The sequence below is a fragment of the Oryza sativa genome, chromosome 6 (assembly GCF_034140825.1).
Source record: "Oryza sativa Japonica Group chromosome 6, ASM3414082v1".
Taxonomy (NCBI): domain Eukaryota; kingdom Viridiplantae; phylum Streptophyta; class Magnoliopsida; order Poales; family Poaceae; genus Oryza; species Oryza sativa.
In genome coordinates, this window is record NC_089040.1 from 5,573,666 (window position 1) to 5,594,617 (window position 20,952).

A 20,952-nucleotide genomic window follows, 5' to 3' on the forward strand; every position below is an offset into this window, starting at 1 on the left:
CAAAGTGAACATGCCTTTATACTATCTTGTTTTTTTTAAGAATACTTTCCTGTTTCATAGTATTTTTGTAGTCATTCCGTGTTGGTTTAGTTGCAAGGTTTGGTACAGTAGAGATGTTTGGTTCCGTGCCTAATTGGGGTAATACCAGAATTTTGGTAGGACAAATAAACTTTGATAGCCCTCTTTACTCGCCTATCTTGTTCATCGGAAGCATTAACGCTGAACTTTTCCGTGGTGGAGATCAACCTTGCAGAAAGCGAAGCGGATGAACGATTGATCGATCTCGTCCTGTCGATCAAATTGCTCGCATTTTTCAACTTTCTGCAAGCACCGATCGGCCGGCTCGTGCGAGGCGTAGTACAGTACAAGGTGTCAGCGCGTAGACAAATACTTCTTCTATCCCATTTTAAATGCAGTTGTGAGTTTTTTATCTAACGTTAACTGTCAGTTTTATTTAAAATTTTTAATGATTAGTATTTTATTATTATAAGATAATAAAATATAAATAGTATTTTATGCGTGACTTATTTTTAAAAAGTTATATAATTTTTTTAAATAAGATAAATGGTCGAATGTTAGACACACAACCTATAACTACACTATAAAATAGAACGCAGGGAGTAATACAATTACCTCTGGACAAAAGATTGATGGTATGTGTGTATGTCTGCCTTGGCAACCGAAAGTCTTGCACTCAATTGACTTCCTTGCCTTCTGGTTTGACATAGCTACACGTTGCAGAGAATCAGCGATCTTGCGTTGTAACATCGGGCTCAGATGTGGCTGAGCAGAGTTGAGCTCGCAGTGTTCTTCAAACATGACGACATTGGGAACAGTGGAACGTGATCACGACAAGCACAAAAAAAAGTGAGAGAACGGCAGAATATTAAGCTCATTCCCAACCCAAAACCCTAAACATAGTTTCCATAAACTCTACATCATCAAGAAACTAGTACTAGATACTATTTTTCCAATGCAAACACCACTATTTCATATTTAACTTTAATACTACTTATCTCACATGATGTCTTGGATATTGTGTAGAAACAATGTCTCATGTAAGACATGGTTTTCTTCTCTTTCCTCATTTATTCACTTGCCACATCATTTTTTATTCTAGGTGGCAGCTTATTCAATGCTATGAACACTATCTATTTATTGGGTTGGGAATGGCTGGCGGTTAATTCAATTTGCTGCTGACTATTAGCCCTTGTCTGCAAGTGTTCCTGACCTGTTAGCATGTTGCTTTTGCTGGAGTAGTACTTCTATTTATCTTCAAACTTTAGTCATCTCTTTTTTTCAACATAAAATTTATAAATGCTTGAAATGGTGTTATAGGAGTACTATCTAATGGTCAGTGTGACAAATATAACCATGCGACTTTAATTCATCATAATCTAATAACCGAAAATTTAGTAGTAGTGTAGTACTACTACTCTATAATACAATTACTCTTTTGTGCTTATATATTATGTTACTCTATAATACGATGAAAAGTAGTATTATTTGTGGTTAGATGGCAATAGTTAACCATGACAATTATTCGAGTAATCTATAACACTGTACTACTCTGCATTGCATTTTGTGGGCCTAAAAGATTGCTGTACCAGAGAGTATAATACACCATACGTACACAAATAATACTGCTCTTTAAGGACCAAACGGGAGTCACTAATGAGCTTTTGTAAGCTAGGAATAATCAACGCATAATAATGATGAAACAAAGTGCATAATTAATCATTCTCCCCAAGAATCAAACCAAAGCTCCATCTGATGACAAAGATCCAAACCTTTTGCCATCACCCAAATTAAAGTACAACAACAACACCACACAATGGAAAGCCGGGCCCACTTTATGACGAGCATTCTCATGGTCGGCGCCACGCGTCGTGCAGCCATTGGTGGCACGTCAGCATCATCGTCAAGGAATGGAATCCCCCGGGCTCTCACCTCAAGCAAAGCTACCTCCATTCCATCGCTTTCGCCTTCTATATAAACCCCTTCTTCTCCATGAGCTTGCAAGCATGTGTGTAGCAGTAAATCTGCACAAGAAAAAGATTCAAGAACAGTTTAGATTTCAGAAAAAGAAGTGATCGATCGATTGATTGATTCTTGCACATGAGCATGGCGAGCAGTGGCGGCTACTACTCCTACTACAACGGCCACCAGCCGGCGCCGTACTACTACGGCTACGCGCAGCCGGCGAGGGTCGCCGGCGGCGGCGGCGTCGGCGGGTCGCAGCGGCCGTCGGCGCACGCGCTCCTCCTCGTCGCGACGCTGCTGCTCGTCGCCGTGACCACGCTGTACGCGCGGTGCGAGGAGGCGGTGGAGAGCCTGCTCGACCAGCTCCGCGTCCTCCTCATCCTCTCCCCGCTGCTGCTCATCGTCGCCGTGCAGGTATGGGCCGCGAGCGCCGCCGCCGCCGCCGCCGACCGCCGTGGCGCCGGCGGAGGCCTCATGTACCTCCTCGCGCAGCTGATGGGCATGGGCGACGGCGGCGGCTCGCCGTACGGCCGTTGGCACGGCGGCGGCGGCGGCGCGTCGTCGTCGCCGTGGGGCGTGGCGCTGGTGCTGGTGCTGGTGCTGTTCTTGGTGTCGTACCAGTCGTCGTTCCAGAGCTGGTGGTTCCCGCTGCTCAGCCGCCGATGAGAATTGCAAAAGCTCGTGCATGTAAAACCATGGTGAAAATATAGCAGAGGCTTCTTGGTTAATCAGAGCTAAGCTCGGTGACGATCGAGCTATATATAATTGAGCACAAGGGCGGAGCTAGAGCGAGATGGAGGGATGCCACTTGTTTAATTTACTCTGTTTTATATTAAGTTTAAGCTAATACGGGTATTTAAATTTGTATTGAGAGATGTGCACACATGATGAAAATAGGTTAGGTATAACTATATTTTTTCTTGACCGGGTTCCTGGGTACCCCCCTCAATACTCTAGCTCGAGCAGATGGCATTTGGGTGCCGTGTAATTATGCTTGTCCGATCTCCAATCATAGTAACTAAATCCAATTTACCTGTGACTTTCGAGCGAATTTCCGGTATTGATATATATACTCTTACATATTTACCTGAAGGGGTTTCTCCTATTTTTGGAGAGGTATCAAAACTAATTGTATAAGTTAGAATAGAATTGGGAATCCATCTTTATGACTTTATTATGTTCTAGATATTTTTCTTCCTTTTTTGAGAGGTATATGCATTTTGTACCTTATAGTGCATAGTGTTAGGAGATGTATACCTCCAGGATCTATGCACTATGAGTTATGTATACTTTCTACGCCTCCCGAAAATCAGAAAAGTGTTGGCCAACTATAAGCTTGTCTTTTATTAAGTTTGATTGTTCTTTTTTAACCTCTCAATCAGTTAGGAGGTATATACCTCTATAAGGATGGGAGAAAACATTTTCACTAAATTATGATGGCAGGTGAAGAAACGACCGGTTTTGATAGTGAAAGTATTAGTTCAACTTGTTTTCGACTCATTTTCTTCTTTGATTTCAACATGTTTTGCAAACTGCATAAAAATGTAACTATATATGTTAACAATAGTTGATGCAAAGCTACTACTTCTATGATAATGGTATTTGTAGTATAATTTTTTTGCTGTTATTGTTAAGCATATACAGTAACAAGACAAGATATGGTTATGTTTGTTAATGACATACTATTTGTTGTTTGATGCTAATTTATATATGTCAAACTCCATATAATAGTATAAAAGATGTCTTGTTACTTTATAAATATGTGGATAGGGTTGGGATTGGGATTGAGAATGAAATAGTCCCAATTATCCATCTCTTCCATATCCCTATAACAATTCCACCTTTTTATTACCTAGCTACATCCAGACACACGATAAGGATCTGCGAAAGTATATATGAATATGGTGAGTGAACTGAAAGATATAAGTAAATGTGTACCACGATGAATAAGGTGAGTGAATTGAAAGATATAAGTGAGTGTGTACCGCGATGAATAAGGTGAGTGAATTGAAAGATATAAGTGAGTGTGTACTGCGAGGAACAGTCAAAAGCGTTGTGGTATAAGCTATCTGTTCTTCTTTTTCTACCAGCTTAATTTAGTTTTTAGGTGAATTAACTAGTACATACAGCTCAATATGATATTATAATCATGATGTTTTGAGTTCAAATATCATGGTTGACACAATATTTCAAGCTTTTAGATGAACAATGGTAAGGTACATAAAAAAGGACCCAAGAATGTTCTAGGTCAAAAGTTCTTTGTTCTGCGTTATCTAGAATCTTCTTTTGTTGGCAACAGCACACAATTCTTGCCTCATCTTTTTCACTTCTGTTTATACTTATAAATCAAAATTTAAATTTTCAACTTAAATCTAGAGTTAATTTTGAGGTTTTTTCATCGTAGTTTATTTTTCAGCATTCGCTTTTAGATCGTTAAGAACACTTACATAAAAAGTTCATTTACAATTTTTTTTTCGTTTGCAAATATACCATTTGACTTATTTTAAGCCGTACATCCCAAGCGATACAAAGAAGCTCCTGTCTCCATCTTTTCTGGTGCTCTTTTTCTTTTCTCTGCTGAAATCTAGTAAAAGCTCTGGTATTCCGGTTGCGACTAGATATGATATGATATATGATTACCTCAGCCAAAGCAGAAAATGCAATTTTGATTCTCAAACACACTCTTTCATTACCTGGCTTTAAGCAGCATTACCGTGCGATGATGTTCTAGATTTTGGAGCCTTGGAATATTAATACGTACGATCAGGTCTAACTGAGCTTGATACCACAATTATACAGAGTAGTTAAAATTTTGCCTTGGAGCTTTTGGCATTTCTTTATTATGAGATAGTTGCAAGTTGATTAATCAAATTAGCATCGAAGATTACACAAGCATGCGAGGGATAGATATAGATATAGCTAGACTAAATAAAGGAAGGAAGAATCTTCTAACTTTTGTCAACAATGGTGCCGTCTCCTCTCTTTCGGCTCTCCTTGATAGGTGACCAAAGTGACTTTCTGCGCTAATCATACGTGTGGGGCTCTCTCCACACGTGCCACCCTGATCCCAGATATTCTGTGTGATCATGAGGATATAATCACTTCTCTGGACGATAAGACTGTTTTTTTATACGTGATGCTGTTACTATTCATCATATTGAATATATATATATATATATATATATATATATATATATATAAGTTATATTTAAAGTAACTTCAATAATAAAACGAATCACGAAAATAAATAAATTAATTCATTGGATCTTCTCCAATAGACGGCTCACATTCACTCATATGTATATCTAAATAAAAAAAATAGGGATTGTATCTCGTTTAAATGTGGTGATATCTAATCGATATTATGTGATACTTGTGATACTTACGATACCGGTTAGGTATTAGGATATAATATTTCAGATGTACCATTTCGTTCGAATGGAATACCGCACATAGCATTCCTCGTAATTAAAGCAAGTCCAGAGGTAGTTCTTAAAAAGAATGGTCCAAAGGGGATAAACATCAATTAAAATTCCCTTGGGTAGTACTCGACCATGATCATTCTATACACACAGAAATTCATAAATTTAAAATGGTCCATCATCATGTGGGGATCGTCGTACCGCAAAATCATTTTAATTCGATCTCTCCACTCTCCAGATTCGTAGCGATCGGCGATTCATTCCGACGGTGTACTTAACGCCTGCACGTGCTCTCGCGTGCATATCACCGGAGGATTCGTTGCCGCCGTGCGCTACGACGTTGAGATCGATCCGCTTCATCGTCGTGGTCGTCACGTCGTCTCACGGCGCGCGTCGTTAAATTTGTCTCGCCTCGTTTTGGACCGAATCTGCATGTTGGTTACGGCGCCACTGGGCTGGGCTCGGTGTTGCGCGCGCGGCGGAACTGGGCTTTTCTCGTCCTCGTTTCGGCCCGAAACTGCAAAATGTACAGACTGATATGCCGCCCTCCGGCCCAAGCACTAAGGCCTGAGCATTAAGGTTTTCGTTTTTCAAACGGTCAAACGATATATTTTATGAAAAAAAAACTTTCTACGTAGAAAGATACAAATTTATTTTTAAGTTTGTAGCGAGTAAAATTCGATTAAGCATGCACTAGTGGTTTTCTTGTTTTCCGTGTCCTAACTTTATCTTCATCTTCATTAGAAATGAACACCACTTTAAAATATAAAACCGTTAGAATTTACTGAAAAGGCCGTACGGTCCCTGAAATCACGTCTGGTTCCTCGAGGTAAGTTTGTACGCTAACAATTTGAAGTATATTTTTATGTCTCGACTCAAATTTATATTTCGATTTAAAATCGGGTGTTTTTATGTTTCTACGTTAAAAATTAAAGCTTGAAAACAAGTAGTAAACAACATCTTACGATGGCCCAGACGCATGTGGATTAAATCGCCAAAAGTCAACCAAGTTTGGCGAAGTTTTAATTGTTCGTGGATGACTTGCATCATCATTGTATGCGGGCACATGATGATTTTCCTGTTGGTTCAAGCTTCCGCAATCTCACTGGTCACTACTGTCCCCAGCTGCCATCCCTGATCCCTGTGTCCGCTAACCAGACCGCACAGCGACCGTCCGTCCCTTTCATTCCCCCGCATGCGTGATCCCCCATTCTTTCCGAGAAAAAAACCCGCGTGATCGCGTGATCGCGTGATCCGATCCGATCTCCAATTCTCCATCATGGGCTACGACTCTGACGCCGCGCGTTGCCTCTCCGATCTCGGTGAGTCCGCCCCTTCTCTATTCTCCCCTCCATGCTCCATTTTTTTTTTATTTTTTAGACCTTTTTAATTTTTAGTTTTGCAACGGGTAAAGGTAATTTTAATCATGTATACTGGTGGGAAAAAAATATAAAATAATAATAATAATAATAATGAAATAAAATTACAGTGACCTTTGGTAAAAAGATAAAAATATATAATCAATTTTCCATTAATTCCATTAGCTAAAAATAATATAATACGAAGTAGGAAAGTTATTCTCAAATTTTAGCAATTTTCAAAAAGCTTAAATAGAGCAAACTAATTATATAAATGAAAACAAATTTAATTACCTAAATAAAACAATTAGACCTGTAATTGAAAATCTGTTGCCGGTTTAGTTAAAATAAGCCTGTGGGTGTGTGTGGTATATATCTCTCACTCGTATGTCGTGGTCTTTTTTTTTACATAGAAAAAATGCCCGTGCGTTGCGACGGGTAATTAAAATTATAACAAATATAAAAATATTATATGATTAAGGTTTAGTTTCACATGATATGAGCTCTTTAAGAAAATATATTTATAATGAAATAAAAAAGTTCAGCTGAAGTGACCTAAAGTGAACTTGTTCCATACGGAGCATACACATGGTCCATGAGGCGGCCAAATAGTGTGGACGGCCTAGAAATAGAATCGGGGAGGAACAACTTAAGCGACCTAAAGTGAACTTATTTCGTGTGGGCGGTCTGGGAATGGCGTTCGGCCTGACGCGGGAGAAGCCAGAGCCGTCCAATCTGATAGACGGTCATCCCGACCTATATAAAAGTTCAACAGCCCAAACCCTAACCCTAAAATCATTTCCCCTTCCCCCTCTCTCTCAAAACAATGTGGCGGCGGCCCGACATACCGATATCCCTGCGACGGCGGTGGCGGTTCAGCAGCGACGGCGACATCCTCCCCTTTCGGCGTCGGCGTTTTCTTAGTGTTCTTGAATCTGATCTTGTATTCTTGTAGTAGTGTTTTCTTTAGAATTTAGGTCTAAACTTGATGCGGTCTCTCATTTTTTTTTCATTCTTTTCTTTTTTTTTTATTATTTTTCATCGGAGAGGGATTAAAGCGGGATCAATCGCACGTGCAATGGAATTTTTTTTATGGACGAAAACTATAACCCATAAGCCATACAAATTTTTTTAATTAGGTATATATAGATATTGAATCAGATTTTCCTTTTTTTTTTCATTTTTTTCGTCCTTTTTTCGTTACTACAGATGTCAGAAACGTCTTTAATTTTTTTTTACCGCGTCAGATATAATCAGATTCGATTTTTTTTGTCGATTTCTTTTTCACGCTTTTTTTCACGGGTGGACGACGGAAACACTTTTTAATTTTTAAGTAGTAGAGATTGAGATAGAGATACAGATAGAGATAGAGATAGAGAAACGGAAAACTTTTTTTGAAACTTTTTTTTTGGAACCGGACAGAAAAAATTTTACGTTTGTTTTTTACCGCATAGATGGAATCGGATTCAATTTGTTTTTTTACCACGCCGTGTCACATATAATAGGATTCGATTTTCTTTGGAATCGGACAAATACTTTTTTCTTTTTGGCCCCTTTCTTTACCGCGTCGACAGAGTCGGATTCGTTTAAATTTTTTTTCCTTTTTTCGCCCTTTTTTACCGTGTAGACCGAGTCAGATTCGTTTCTTTTTTTTTCCTTTTTATCGCCCCTACTTTTGGATCGGACTTACTTTTTTCTTTTTTTTCCGGTTTTTTTTCCTTCTTTCGCCCTTTTTGATCGGACATGTTTGTTTTTTTTTCACACGGTTTTTTTTCGCCCGCAGATTTTTCTGTTTGTTTCGTCCGTTTTTTTATCGGACATAGTTTTTTTTCGCCCGATTTTTTTCTCCCATGGTTTTTTTTGACGGACGATGGAAGCACCTCTTATTTTTTTAACTACTAGTAGAGATTAATAAATATTATCGGAAACTGAATTTTTTTAGCCACGCCAACACTACCATGTCAGCTGCACGTGGCGTGATAGAGTTATTTGGCCGCGCCAGACAGGCTGGCGTGACCAAAAGATTTAGATTTAGAAATACTTTTTAGAGTGTTCTATTAATAAGGCTAAAAAATAAAAACTCTCAAAATTAAAAGAAATAAAAAAATTTTCTCCATGCTCTCTCTATAGGTATACATGCATGTATATACTCCCTCCGTTTCAGAATATAAGTTTTTTTTTGTTGGATATGATATTTCTTAGTACTATAAATTTGGACTCTTTGTCTAGATTCGTAAAACTAAGACGTGTCATATCCAATAAAAAGACTTAAATTCTGGGCAGAGAGGGTATGTTATATACATGGTATATGTGCATACAAAGTTATATACACTATATATAATTTATGTATACGCATACAATGTGAATGTATAAAAAATATATATACATGTATTAAAAAACCAAAAAATTAGAAAGAACTGAAAAAAATGGGGAAAAAACTAGACTGCTCTCTCCGCACATGCCATGTGGTTGCGCCGCACGGAGAGAGGGCGTGCGATAGCAGTGAAATAGCTTTTTCGCGATCTATTTCGATTATGGGCCTGTTAAGTTTCCAAACAAATATTTTTCATCATATCACATTGAATGTTTGGACACATACGTAGAGTATTAAATATAGAAAAAAACTAATTACACAAATTACATGTAAAAATAGAGACAAATCTTTTAAGCCTAATTGCTCAATGCTTTGACAATGTAGTGTTATAGTAAACATTTGCTAATGACGGATTAATTAGGCTTAATAAATTAATCTCGTTGTTTTTAGACGGAATCTATAATTTATTTTATTATAAGTATATGTATAATACTTCAAATATATATCCGTATATCCGATATGACACAAAGAAAATTTCATTCGCGACCTAAACAGGCCCTATGTCACGGTACCAAACTATCACGCCGGTTATGAGCTGCAGTTAATTGATTCGCTGGTTGCTTGCTCACGCGCCAACGTACAAACAAAACCTGCGTTTTCGCCGTGCACTCAAAACGGAACCGAGCGATGGAGCGAGCAGGGGTTGTTAATACTCTCTCGTTAGCAGCAGGGGAAGTTGCCGAGTTGGGCGTTGCTGCTGAATCGGCAAAGGAAAATGGTCAGTTATGGCAACTGACTGACTGTGACTTGTTCAAAAAAAAAAAAAAAACTGACTGACTGTGACCGTCTCCGACCGAGTGCTGCCTCATGGCTGTCAGCTTCAGGTTTGCTCATCCCATACTGAACAGAGTGTATGTTCGTACTAATTTCGTTGTCAAACACCATCATTCGTAATGACATGGTGGCCCTTGTTATTATTGATGTGGAAAAACTTGACAATGTTTGCAGTTTGTTTTGTCCTGCGTGCAACATTTGCAGTTTAGTGGTAGTACCGCATCAACTTTGGATAAGCACCGAGAAAATAAGGGGACCGGAAGTGTACTCGTTGCATGTTACAATTACTCCATCCGTACTATAACGTAGCAATCGAAGATGGATAAGCACCGAAAAAATAAGGGGACCAGAAGTGTACTTGTTTAGGATGGACATTATTTATTTTAAATTGTTATATTCTGAGATGAATGTGATATGTTACTAAGAAAAACCTGCCGAGTATAATGATGGAGCTCTCGTTTTTTTTCTCTACACAGAAATACGAACGCTCGTTTACGTAAGCGATGACTTATGAAGCAGCCATGGTGACTCCACATGGATAAAGATTAGCAAAATCATTTTTGACTAGCATCTGACTTCCGATTCATGGGTACACGAAAATTTCTGCTAAGTTGGATTCGTTTTTTCTCTCTCTCTCGATTTTTTGTGGTCGCGGAGAGTTGTAATAGTAGCACGAGTACGCGTGCGTAACGTAATTACGTAAACGTGCCTAGAAAAGACGACGAGCAGGAAATTTTCCAGCACGGTTCCGTTGTTTGGTATTTTACATTACAGACCTTTTATAAGATCTATTTCACAAATATGTCCTATAAACCTAACTGCTAATGTGGATCCTGGATCGATGCCAAGTGCCATTGAGGTTACATGTTCTTATGTTGGAAATGTTGGCAATATGCGTGGCAGCCGGGGCACATCACGCTGATGTACCCAGGAGCTAGGTCAACACCGTACTTCTTGGTGGTGATGTCTAGCTGACAAGTCAAGCTCGGAAATCACGTGAATGGCAGAAATACCTATGAACCCATATGTCAGCTCTCTCATATCTCTTCTCTCTCTATCCACTCATTTCACACTAGTTGGTCAGTGCCATATTGCATCACCGCCTCGAGCCATGGCTAGCGCTGTTGCCACCATCGCAGCCCCTGCCGAAGAGGATGCCGCTGTGTGGGAGCGCGCCATTGCAGCGACCGTCAAGAACGCCCCAAGACCCTAACCCTCGATGGTATAGTCAAGTCCACCATGGGCCGCCTCCCCCCCGGAATGCTAGTTCGCGCGCGCGTTACCGGCGCGCACTTCCGGCCCACAAGGCCCACCGCATACGCGCACGTCTCTTTTTTTCTTTTTCTTTTTTTCGCAGTTTTTTTCTACCGCTGTTTCTTCTCTTTTTTTTCTTTTTTCCACAGTTTGCTACTGCATGGATAGGAGAAAAAATCATAATTAGTTTACTAGTGATTAGTTTCCTATTTTTACTAGTGATTAGTTTACTAGTAATATTTTTAAATCTTAACTTAAAAGTTTTCAAATTTGGACTTGAAAGTTTTTAAATCTCGAGTTGAAAGTTTTCAAATCTCGAGTTGAAAATTTTCAAATCTCAAATTGAAAGTTTTCAAAATTTTCAAATCTGAATTTGCGAATCTCGAGTTGAAAGCTTTCAAATCTCAAATTGAAAATTTTCAAATCTCAAGTTGGAAGTTTTCAAATTTTCGAATCTAGAGTTGAAAGTTTTCGAATCTGAGTTGAAAGTTTTTTTTAAAATTTGACTTTAAAATTTAAATCTTAAATCGAAAGTTTTTAAATCTAGCTTAAAAATTTTCAATCTATTAATAAAAAAATCTCCAACAAAAATTTTTTAAAATCTTTCCTAATACTATAACTAATAGAGGAACTTAAGGGGAGTGCGCGCTAGCGGCGCGTACACGCCAGCTAGCCGCCCCCGCCTCCCCCTCGGCGTTGTTCCTTGGTCGCTACCTGTTCCTTGAGGAGCTCTTCGTCGTCGGGGTATGCCTTTCCTCATTCGTAAGCCTCCTGCACCTCTCGGTGCTCCGCCGTCTCTCCCTCCCAGACAATCGCCTCACAAGGCCCACCTTCCTCGCAGATGTCGTCGAGCCCTACGACGCCACACTCCGCCACCTTGATCTCGGGAAGCGCTCCTACACGGCGGAGATGCGATGCAGCGCCAACCAATCAGTGTGGAAGGAGGGGACAGAGAGAAGAGAGATGGAATAACTGACATGCAGGTATAGGGATATTTATGACATTTCACGCGATTTCTCTCTTCTCTTTAACCAAAAATTATTATTTTAATAGGTGTGGTGTCCAGCAGCAAATATCTAACTTCTAAGAGTTTATTCTCCAAAAGTCACTCCGTGCGGTGTCTTACAACTAAAACAGTGAAGTCACGATATTCTTTAGCAAAATTTGCATATCCTCAATTAATTTTTTGAGGGTTTATTTACAAAATAAGTTTATATTAAGATGCCCAAATGTAAGAAATCCAGCTCCATTTCGGCCAGACTCTCAAGCTGGATTTTTCATATTTTGATCCTTTTAAAAAACTTATTTCGCAAATAGACCCCTGAAAAAATTTATCTCAGAAATGATCCTTTTTGGGGCGCCAGAGTGGCTGGCGCCGTCATCCAACGGGACGGCGCCAGCCTCTCTGGCGCCGTCCTCCTGCCACCGTGGCGCACGCGAACCGACGTGGCAGGAGGAGGGCGCCAGCCATGCTGGCGCCGTCCCAGGGAGGAGGGCGCCAGCATGGCAAAAAAAATTTAAACTCGAACTACCACTTAGCTAAGTCCGAAAATATCTAGCATACCACTTAGTTTACTTTGCACCTTCACTAAAATTAGACCATAACTCCTTTAGTAAAACTTTTTGATCAGCATGTTAAACATAATACACTCTACCACTATATGAAATTACTTAATCTAATTAAAAATATAACCACATGAAATGACATATGTAAGTTAAATAGTACATAGAGATGCAATTTTTTTTATTTTTATTTCATTTTTTTGATATTTTTTTCATACTTAGGAGAACATAGGAACCAACCGTGTAAAAAATAAACTCAAACGGACAAAATATGTGACATGTAGAATTTTCCAAAACTCTACCGAAACGGACAAAATATGCCATCTATTAAAATAGGCGTAACTTTCTCATACGGACTCGGAATCAGGCAAATAATATATGCACGGACATCTACAGAAAAAGTTACATCCGATTCTCCCTAGCTTTGCCGGGTTCGGCGATATTAAAACCTCCAAATTCCGCTTGCAAGATTGTGTTTTCGAGGAGAGAAGTTTTTCGGTGGAGCTTTGGAAAATTCCACATGCCACATATTTCGTCCGTTTGAGTTTATTTTTTACGTGGTTGGTTTCTGTGAGTTCCTAAGTGTGAAAAAAATATCAAAAAAATAAAATAAAAATAAAAAAGTTGCACATCTCTCTCCTCTGCACTAGTTCGGAGAGAGGAGAGGAGAGGAAAAATTCTACATGTCACATATTACGTCTATTTGAGTTTAATTTTTCTATGGTTGGTTCTTGTGTATCTCTAAGCGTGAAAAAAATATCAAACAAATAAAACAAAAATAAAAAATTTCGGGGGGGGGGGGGCGCCAGCCACTCTGGCGCACTCCCCCTAGCCACCTCAGCATCGCCCCGCCACGTCGGCGGTGGGACGGCGCCAAAGAGGCTGGCGCCATCCTGTTGAACGACGGCGCCAGCCACTCTGGCGCCCCCAAAAGGACCATTTTTGGGATAAGTTTTTCTAGGGATCTACTTGCAAAATAAGTTTTTTAAAAGGACAAAAATGTGAAAAATCCAGGACTCTCAAGAGTCCAAGAGAAGGCCGGCACGCCGGGCTCCGACCCGGCCAAAAATTCCCAAATCCAACCTGTACGCGCCTCTCTCTATTCTGATCCACACCACCCCACCACGCCGCCACCACCTACCCACCAAATAATTCCAACTCCAACTACTTCTCCTTCCTTCTCCTCCTCCTGGGCCTCCGCTGCCAGCGATCAAGCCAGCACGATCCCCCCGCGCGCGCCCCCAGTCAACCCCGGCGGCCGCCGAGGCAAATGCCGGCTGCGGGATCCCGGCGGTGAAGGAGCGGACGCCGACATGGGTGGGCTTCGTGTCGACCTCTCCGGCGCGGAGATCCGCGTGGACCCCGCGTGCGGCGCCGCCGCCGACGATGGCGGGAGCCCGCCCGTGTTCCTCCCCCGCCAGCCCGCCGCGCCCCCGCTCCTCGCGCTCGACATCGGAGGTACGCGCGTTTTCCTCGCTCTCTCACGCGCGAAGTAGACGATCGTGGTGGATGAACTCGCTCCGGGGTGGTGTTTTTTTTTTTTTCCGCAGGGACTCTGATAAAGCTGGTGTACACGGCGAGCTGCGGTGGCGGAGGCGCGGAGCTGCGGTTCGCCAAGTTCGAGAGGCGGAGGATGCAGGAGTGCTTCGACTTCGTCAGGGCGCAGGGTCTCGTCCACCGCAATGGTAGTGCGTTTTTTTGCGCTGAATTTTGGTTGATTCTCTAGCGTTCTAGCTCCATAGTTTTTGAGACTGCAAAAACTATGGATGGTAACTGCCTAACTGGCGTGGGACTTCAATACTTGATGAGGAATTGTTAGTTGCTCTCAATTTAGGACTGTAGCCTGTAGGAGCTCATCACATTTGGGAATTTCTGTGGCTATTCATGCTGGCATCTTTGTCTGTTCGTGATCAACAAAGCAAGCTCACTGTGGCTGTTGGACATGGCCGGTGACATTTGCAAGCGTTTCACTCCATCATGCCGGCGTGAAGAAGGCTATATATATGACGCGATTTTTACTGCAACCAAAATTACAATTTCTGTTGTTGGAGCTTCCTGTGTTCGTGGGAAGAAAAATGTTGGAACTATCTGTTGTGAGCTTAATTATATTTTTTTAATTACAGGATCAACTATGGGTTCAAGCAAAGAAAATATAGCATTGAAGGTATGATTTTTCTTGTGCTATGTATTAGTGGTCCGGAAAATCAAGATATCAATGCAAGTGGAGACCATTCCAGCAATCTGCTGTTTCCTCTACATTTATTTGCATGTTCATATGAATGTTTTACCTATTATCATACCCAAAGAAAAATCAAGAGCTTTGAATGGCTTCATTATTGCTCACTAGTGATAGCGGATGTATGATGGGCTTTGTATGGCATTCAATAGTTTACTATCATATGATTGGATGTTGCTGCTACAATCCATTGAAATCATATTTATTCGGTGGAATTCAAAAAATACAAACATAGAAATTAGTTGCTTACATTTTGTATATCATATTAGTTGCATTTAATTGACACAACTAATTCTCGAATTTAATTCATGGAGTTGCATTGCCAACCGATGCAGAGTTACAGAAACAATGTTGCAGTATCCCCAAGCAGCGGAGTATAACTTTTTATCATTATTATTTGAATATTATTTTATTTAGCAAATCAGGGCTTTCTCCTCCTTGGTATGGTATCACTACATCATTATAGATGTTGGCAAGTATGCTTTTCGAGCATTTAATGCACAGCTTTGTGTGAAGACGTGAAACATTGTTGAATATATGATTTAGCAGCCTTAGTTATTGATCTAACATATATGATATTATCATCATCTTTTTCTTTGTTGACCTGAATAGAATTTAATGTGATCAACACTGTCTGCAGGCCTCAGGTGGTGGAGCATATAAATATACTGAAGATTTTCGTGAGAAATTAGGAGTTTGTCTTGACAAGGTTGATGAAATGGATAGTGTTGTTTCTGGAGCAAACTTTTTGTTACAGGTCAGTCATATGCATCTATATTCATTGTGGCCGTTAAATAAATCACTGCACATCTTGACCACTCTGTAGATTTTCAATTTGTATTTTGGATGGGACCACCAAATTCTTGAGAAAATTGCAGGCAACTTATCGTCTGTATCGTCTGGATATTTATTTCTTATTTGGAGATTGTTTTGGTTAAACTGATACTTTCTTGCAGAGTGTTCCTGGAGCAGCCTTCACACACATGAATGGAAAGAAAAGTTCTGTTGATATTTCCCCAAATAACTTGTTTCCTTACCTTCTTGTCAACATTGGCTCTGGAGTTAGCATATTAAAGGTTGCACTTCTTCCTCATGATACCTGTATGGAAATGCCTTACAATGCAGCTCATATAAACATGTTTTATCAAGTTTAATGTAGGTCACTGGAAATAGGAAATTTGAAAGGGTAACTGGGACACATATTGGTGGCGGAACAATGTTTGGTTTAGCAAAACTTTTAACAGGCTGTAAGAGGTAATCCCTATACTTTTATGTCATATATTGTCTTGGCTACTGTTTCCTCACTGATATGGTATAATTCTCTAGTTATGACGAGTTCTTACAATTAAGCCAGAAAGGGGACAATTTTGTTCTTGATCTAATTGTGAAGGATATATGTGGGGAACTTGTTTGCCAGAAGGTTTGCCTTTACCCTTTTCTTGTTTTATTTGATTGACCAAGACCTCTTGTCTTGCAAATTTAATTTTCACTTTGTCCTTGTTTCTTTTGTTTTAGTTTTGGTAGGCCAGTCGTGCTTTTGCATGCGGGCTAACTCTACCATACTTGATTGTATTTATTTATATGCAACAGATTTATTCTTTTAGCATCATTAACAAAGCAGTATGACTTCTAGGATTATTATAATTATTAATGACATGCACCTATTTATTTATCTTCAGCTATCTTTTAAGTTTTGAAGTGTTGATCCTTTCATTTCATCATTGAATATTTGTTCTTACATCTTATGGGTCCCTTCTTATATGCTCCAGCAAGGACTTTCAACTTCAACTCTTGCTTCTAGTTTTGGGAAAGTTATCACTTCTAAGAAGAAGTTAACAGATTACAGACCTGAAGATCTAGCATCCACATTGTTGAGCGCTTTTACCTATAACATTGCACAAGTGAGTTTTTGTTCGATCTTTACCTATAACATTGCACAAGTGAGTTTTTGTTCGATCTTTCTTCTAGCTATTAAGTCACTACAGATTATGTTGGAAGTGGATAACGTAAGACAGAGGAGCTTAGTTAAATTCTCTTGGTTCCTTCCTCAGCTGTGTGCATCTATGGTACAACCACACTAGTTAACAGCACTTTCTTGAAAGAAATTACCTGGGAATATGCAGTTATAATTTGGAATAAGAAAAGCACAGTAACCAACGGTTTCTTCTGAACCTAGGTAGGGATAAAAGAAACATGTTTAAACTTAAGAATGTTTCAGCAGAAAGCAGTCTAGGCAAATGACCTCAAACATGCTGGTAAAACTTTATCAGAAAGAACTCTTGTTTTACCTTTCAACTTATGCGGTTCTGTTGTTACTATGTTTTCAGTTACTGGTTGTGGTAAAATAATCATGGTATTTGTCATTCAGATTTCTTTCCTTGTTGCATCAATCTTGCATCTCAGAAGAGTGTTCTTTGGTGGATCTTATATACGTGGACATAAGAGCACGATGCAAAATATTTCTTATGCAATTGACTTCTGGTAAATACTTAAAACTTCCTAAAATTTTAAGTGTATCAATGTGGATGTCATTTTTCTTCAAAAAGTTATATAAAACTGTATATTCATAATTGCAATATTCCATTTGTTGGGACTTTAATATGCGAGGTCTGTTATTCAGGTCGCAGAGTAAAATGCAAGCTGTCTTCTTGCAACATGAAGGGTATTTAGGAGCTCTTGGTGCCTTAATGAGTTATGGTGATTCTGGAGATAAAAACATGAACCTTGAGGAAATGAAAGAGGAGGTGAGTTAGTGAGTTACTAAGAAAATACTGTTGACTGTTTATCATTGTCCTACTACTCCAAAAAGAAAGAAAACAAATTTGGCTCTCATTCTTTATGTTTTTTTATCTAAGAAAAAGTTTATGTGCTACTAGATACAAATTACACAAAATCTAGAGTAATTCACAAGTGGAGGTGTTATCTGCATCAGTCTATTTGCAACACATGTCCTTTTGTAAACTGTTTGATATTTTCCAATAGGTGTTTATGTCATTAGGATTATTTCTAATTCCAAGCTCAAACGTGGGAGTTTCTTGTGCTCTATTTTATGTTGCTGTAGGAGAACATCCATGAATCAGCAACACCTATTGATGAGACATCAACAGATGAACATAATGATGGAAACATATTTCCTTATCTCCTTGTTAATATTGGATCAGGTGTCAGCATGATAGAGGTTTGCCAATACACAGCTTCTCATTGCATTTAGTATTTTATTTACAGGACAGTTGTTAATAGAGCATTGTTTTGTGAGGCAGGTAACTGGAAATGGGAAGTTTGAGCGGATTATAGGATCTCACCTAGGTGGGGGCACTATCCTTGGTCTGGCGAGGCTTTTGACTGGTTGTTCAAGGTAATATTCAGTATTCATTATGATTTGTTTATTTTATATTAATATTGGGATTTTATTTCATACTGATTAATTGCTTTTTTTTTGTTATTAGTTATGATGAATTCTTGGAGTTGAGCCAGAGAGGCAATAATTTAGCTGTTGATTTGACTGTTGGTGACATATATGGGGAGCATGGTTACCCAAAGGTATATATACCCATACTCTGACAAAAGGATTTTTTTTTTTGGTGAAACGTCCTGTGTGATATTAATCATTACTAAGCCAAACAACTAACTAAAAATACAATACATATATTTTTTATTTTCCACCCTTAGTTCTTTGGTGGAAGTATCCATAGTTTGGTTAGCAAATGTTAGCATATATTTTTTCTGTCCACCATTTTATTTCCATTTAAATATGTAATTGACTCTTGTTTTTTGTTACATTACTCTAGTGATTGAAAATCACAATGTCCACTTGTTATTCTCTTTATGTTAGATTGGTCTTCCTGCGTCCACTACTGCAGCTAGCTTTGGAAAAGTGAGTTCAAGTAGACTTTCGGAATACAAAGTAGAGGATCTTGCGGCAGCTCTATTGAATTCTTTCACCTACAACATTGGGCAGGTATTTCCAGATATCTGAGTTACTAGGTGTCATTCACCAATAATGTGCTGACCTCATTTTGTTTCTCTTTTAGATAGCCTACTTTGTAGCTAATCTTTCTGGTCTGAAGAGAATTTTCTTCCGAGGTGCTTATATCTGTGGCCATGAGAAGACTATGGACAAGATTTCCCATTCCCTCAAGTATTGGTAAGAAATTCCTGTTAAGTTTGCTATCCAGGAACACTTTAATGCTCAGTTCAATGCGATTGACTTGTTACTAGTTCATTACAATTTTTCTTGCTCTCAGGTCCAAAGGCCAAGTTCAAACAACATTTCTGTGCCATGAGGGGTTCTTGGGAACACTAGGTGCATTTTGGAGCTATGAGAACATGGGTATTGACGGCTTGGCAGCACATGAAGTCATAAGGGAGGTCTTGCTTGGCGCTCCTTACACTGGGCAGCTTCCATCTCTGCCTCTGACTCACCAACAGGACAATGTAAATATTTGACACTGACACGTTTAGCTGCGTAGTTTAATTACCCTATGTTATTTTTCCTTCAAGAGTGCAAAACCTTAATACTCTCTCTCTCTCTCTCTCTCTCTCTCTCTCTCTCTCTCTCTCTGCTGTTTTTAGGGAGAAGATACGACCATTGAAGGAGAAGTAGAACGGCTTCGACATGACAATGCTGTGCTGAAGGCTGAGCTTGAACGGTTACAAAGGGAGAACACAGAGCTCAAAGCGAAGCTGGTAAAATCTGGCAAACCAAATACCTTTTATCATTAAACATAGGATGCAGTAGTGAAGCATGATTCCATGGCAACAAGAGAAGGTGTTTGAGGGCAAAAGTTCAATGGCCTTGTTATGGAGATCGGAGAGGCAGAGGCTGTTCAACCAGCCGACCACCTGGTTCAAGTCTTATGAACGACTCGGGTAGGGCCCAAATTTGTTAAGAGACTGAGGTGTGTGAGCAACATGGAAACGGATGCAACAAACAGCCTAATACTGAGGTGTGTAAGGTTGTTGTAAACTGTAACAGTTTGGCAGTAGTTTTGATTCAAACATGATTTTTACAGAGGAAGTGTGCACACAGGTAGTTACCCAGTTAACATTGCTCATACATATTGAGCTCATGTTGTATATTTATTTATTTTTCTTTACTTATTTTTGTTGGTGTAACCTTTTCTCTGTTGTTCTGTATCTTGTAAATATGGAAGCAGCCGTGATAATAAACATATATGGTGTCTTTGTATATTTTGCGAAGATGTCTATATTGTCATCAAGAATAGTACAATACAGAAATGTTCATGATACTTGTCGAGCAGTTGTCTTCCCTATTATAAACCAAATCTTAACTATTGAAAGGTGAAACTCAAAATGAAATAAGGATGAGCCACATCATTCGATAAATATTAGCCGTTGGATTCACTACAAGATAAAAGAGGATAAATGAATCTTAATCGTTGGATTAGCTGGATAGTAAAAATAATAATTTAAGAAGTTTCCGGGGATGAAACTACTAGAAGGAAAGAAAGAAAGGAGGGGAAAAGCTAAAAGAATAAACATATGAAGGTATAATGTTATACATATAATTTACGATCTGTAACCAGTGGCGGATCTAGAAAAAAAATTAAGCCTGGACAAACCTCATAAAGTAACAAGTAAACACAAATACTATAGTATTTTATAATGAATAGAAGCAAAATTGGGTTGCTGGCTAATAACTAAATATGATAATTAGTGCTAATCTAATGGCGCATGTGCAGCTAGACTAATGGCTAAGCATTTTATTTAGCTATAATGTATGGATGCATGTGGCAGGGCCTGTTCACTTTGATGAAAAAAAAAACCTTACCAAAATTTGGCAATGCCAAAATTTGCCAAATTTTGGCATAGTTGCTAAAATTTTGGTAGAATTTCTTATATAATTACCAAAAATTGACAGCAAACTAAATATAGCCACTTTTTTTTGACAATTTTACTAAAATTTGGTAAGGTTGAAAATGGCATCAAAGTGAACAAGCCCGTAGAGCCTGGGCGCCTGCCCATGCT

General features: G+C 39.2%; 2 protein-coding genes across 3 annotated transcripts; both read left to right on the plus strand.

Annotated features, from left to right (window-relative positions):
* The first annotated feature begins 2,020 nt into the window (after window positions 1-2,020).
* Window positions 2,021-3,034, plus strand: LOC4340438 (uncharacterized). Its single transcript, XM_015786308.3, has one exon. It carries the CDS (start codon window positions 2,119-2,121, stop codon window positions 2,647-2,649), a length of 531 nt encoding a protein of 176 aa, XP_015641794.1. The 5' UTR covers window positions 2,021-2,118; the 3' UTR covers window positions 2,650-3,034.
* A 10,832-nt stretch (window positions 3,035-13,866) lies between these two features.
* Window positions 13,867-20,213, plus strand: LOC4340439 (pantothenate kinase 1-like). Of its 2 annotated transcripts, none has more exons than NM_001421373.1 (17): window positions 13,867-14,186; window positions 14,279-14,413; window positions 14,852-14,892; window positions 15,605-15,721; window positions 15,921-16,040; window positions 16,124-16,218; window positions 16,291-16,384; window positions 16,734-16,865; window positions 17,333-17,445; window positions 17,585-17,708; window positions 18,026-18,142; window positions 18,225-18,319; window positions 18,411-18,504; window positions 18,797-18,922; window positions 18,996-19,108; window positions 19,209-19,398; window positions 19,537-20,213. In NM_001421373.1, exons 1-17 carry the CDS (start codon window positions 14,042-14,044, stop codon window positions 19,684-19,686), a joined length of 2,001 nt encoding a protein of 666 aa, NP_001408302.1. In that variant the 5' UTR covers window positions 13,867-14,041; the 3' UTR covers window positions 19,687-20,213. The 2 variants fall into 2 exon arrangements, with proteins under 2 accessions (NP_001408302.1, XP_015644087.1); XM_015788601.3 differs by having other exon boundaries at window positions 13,868-14,186; window positions 16,734-16,904; window positions 19,537-20,154.
* Window positions 20,214-20,952: the final 739 nt, after the last annotated feature.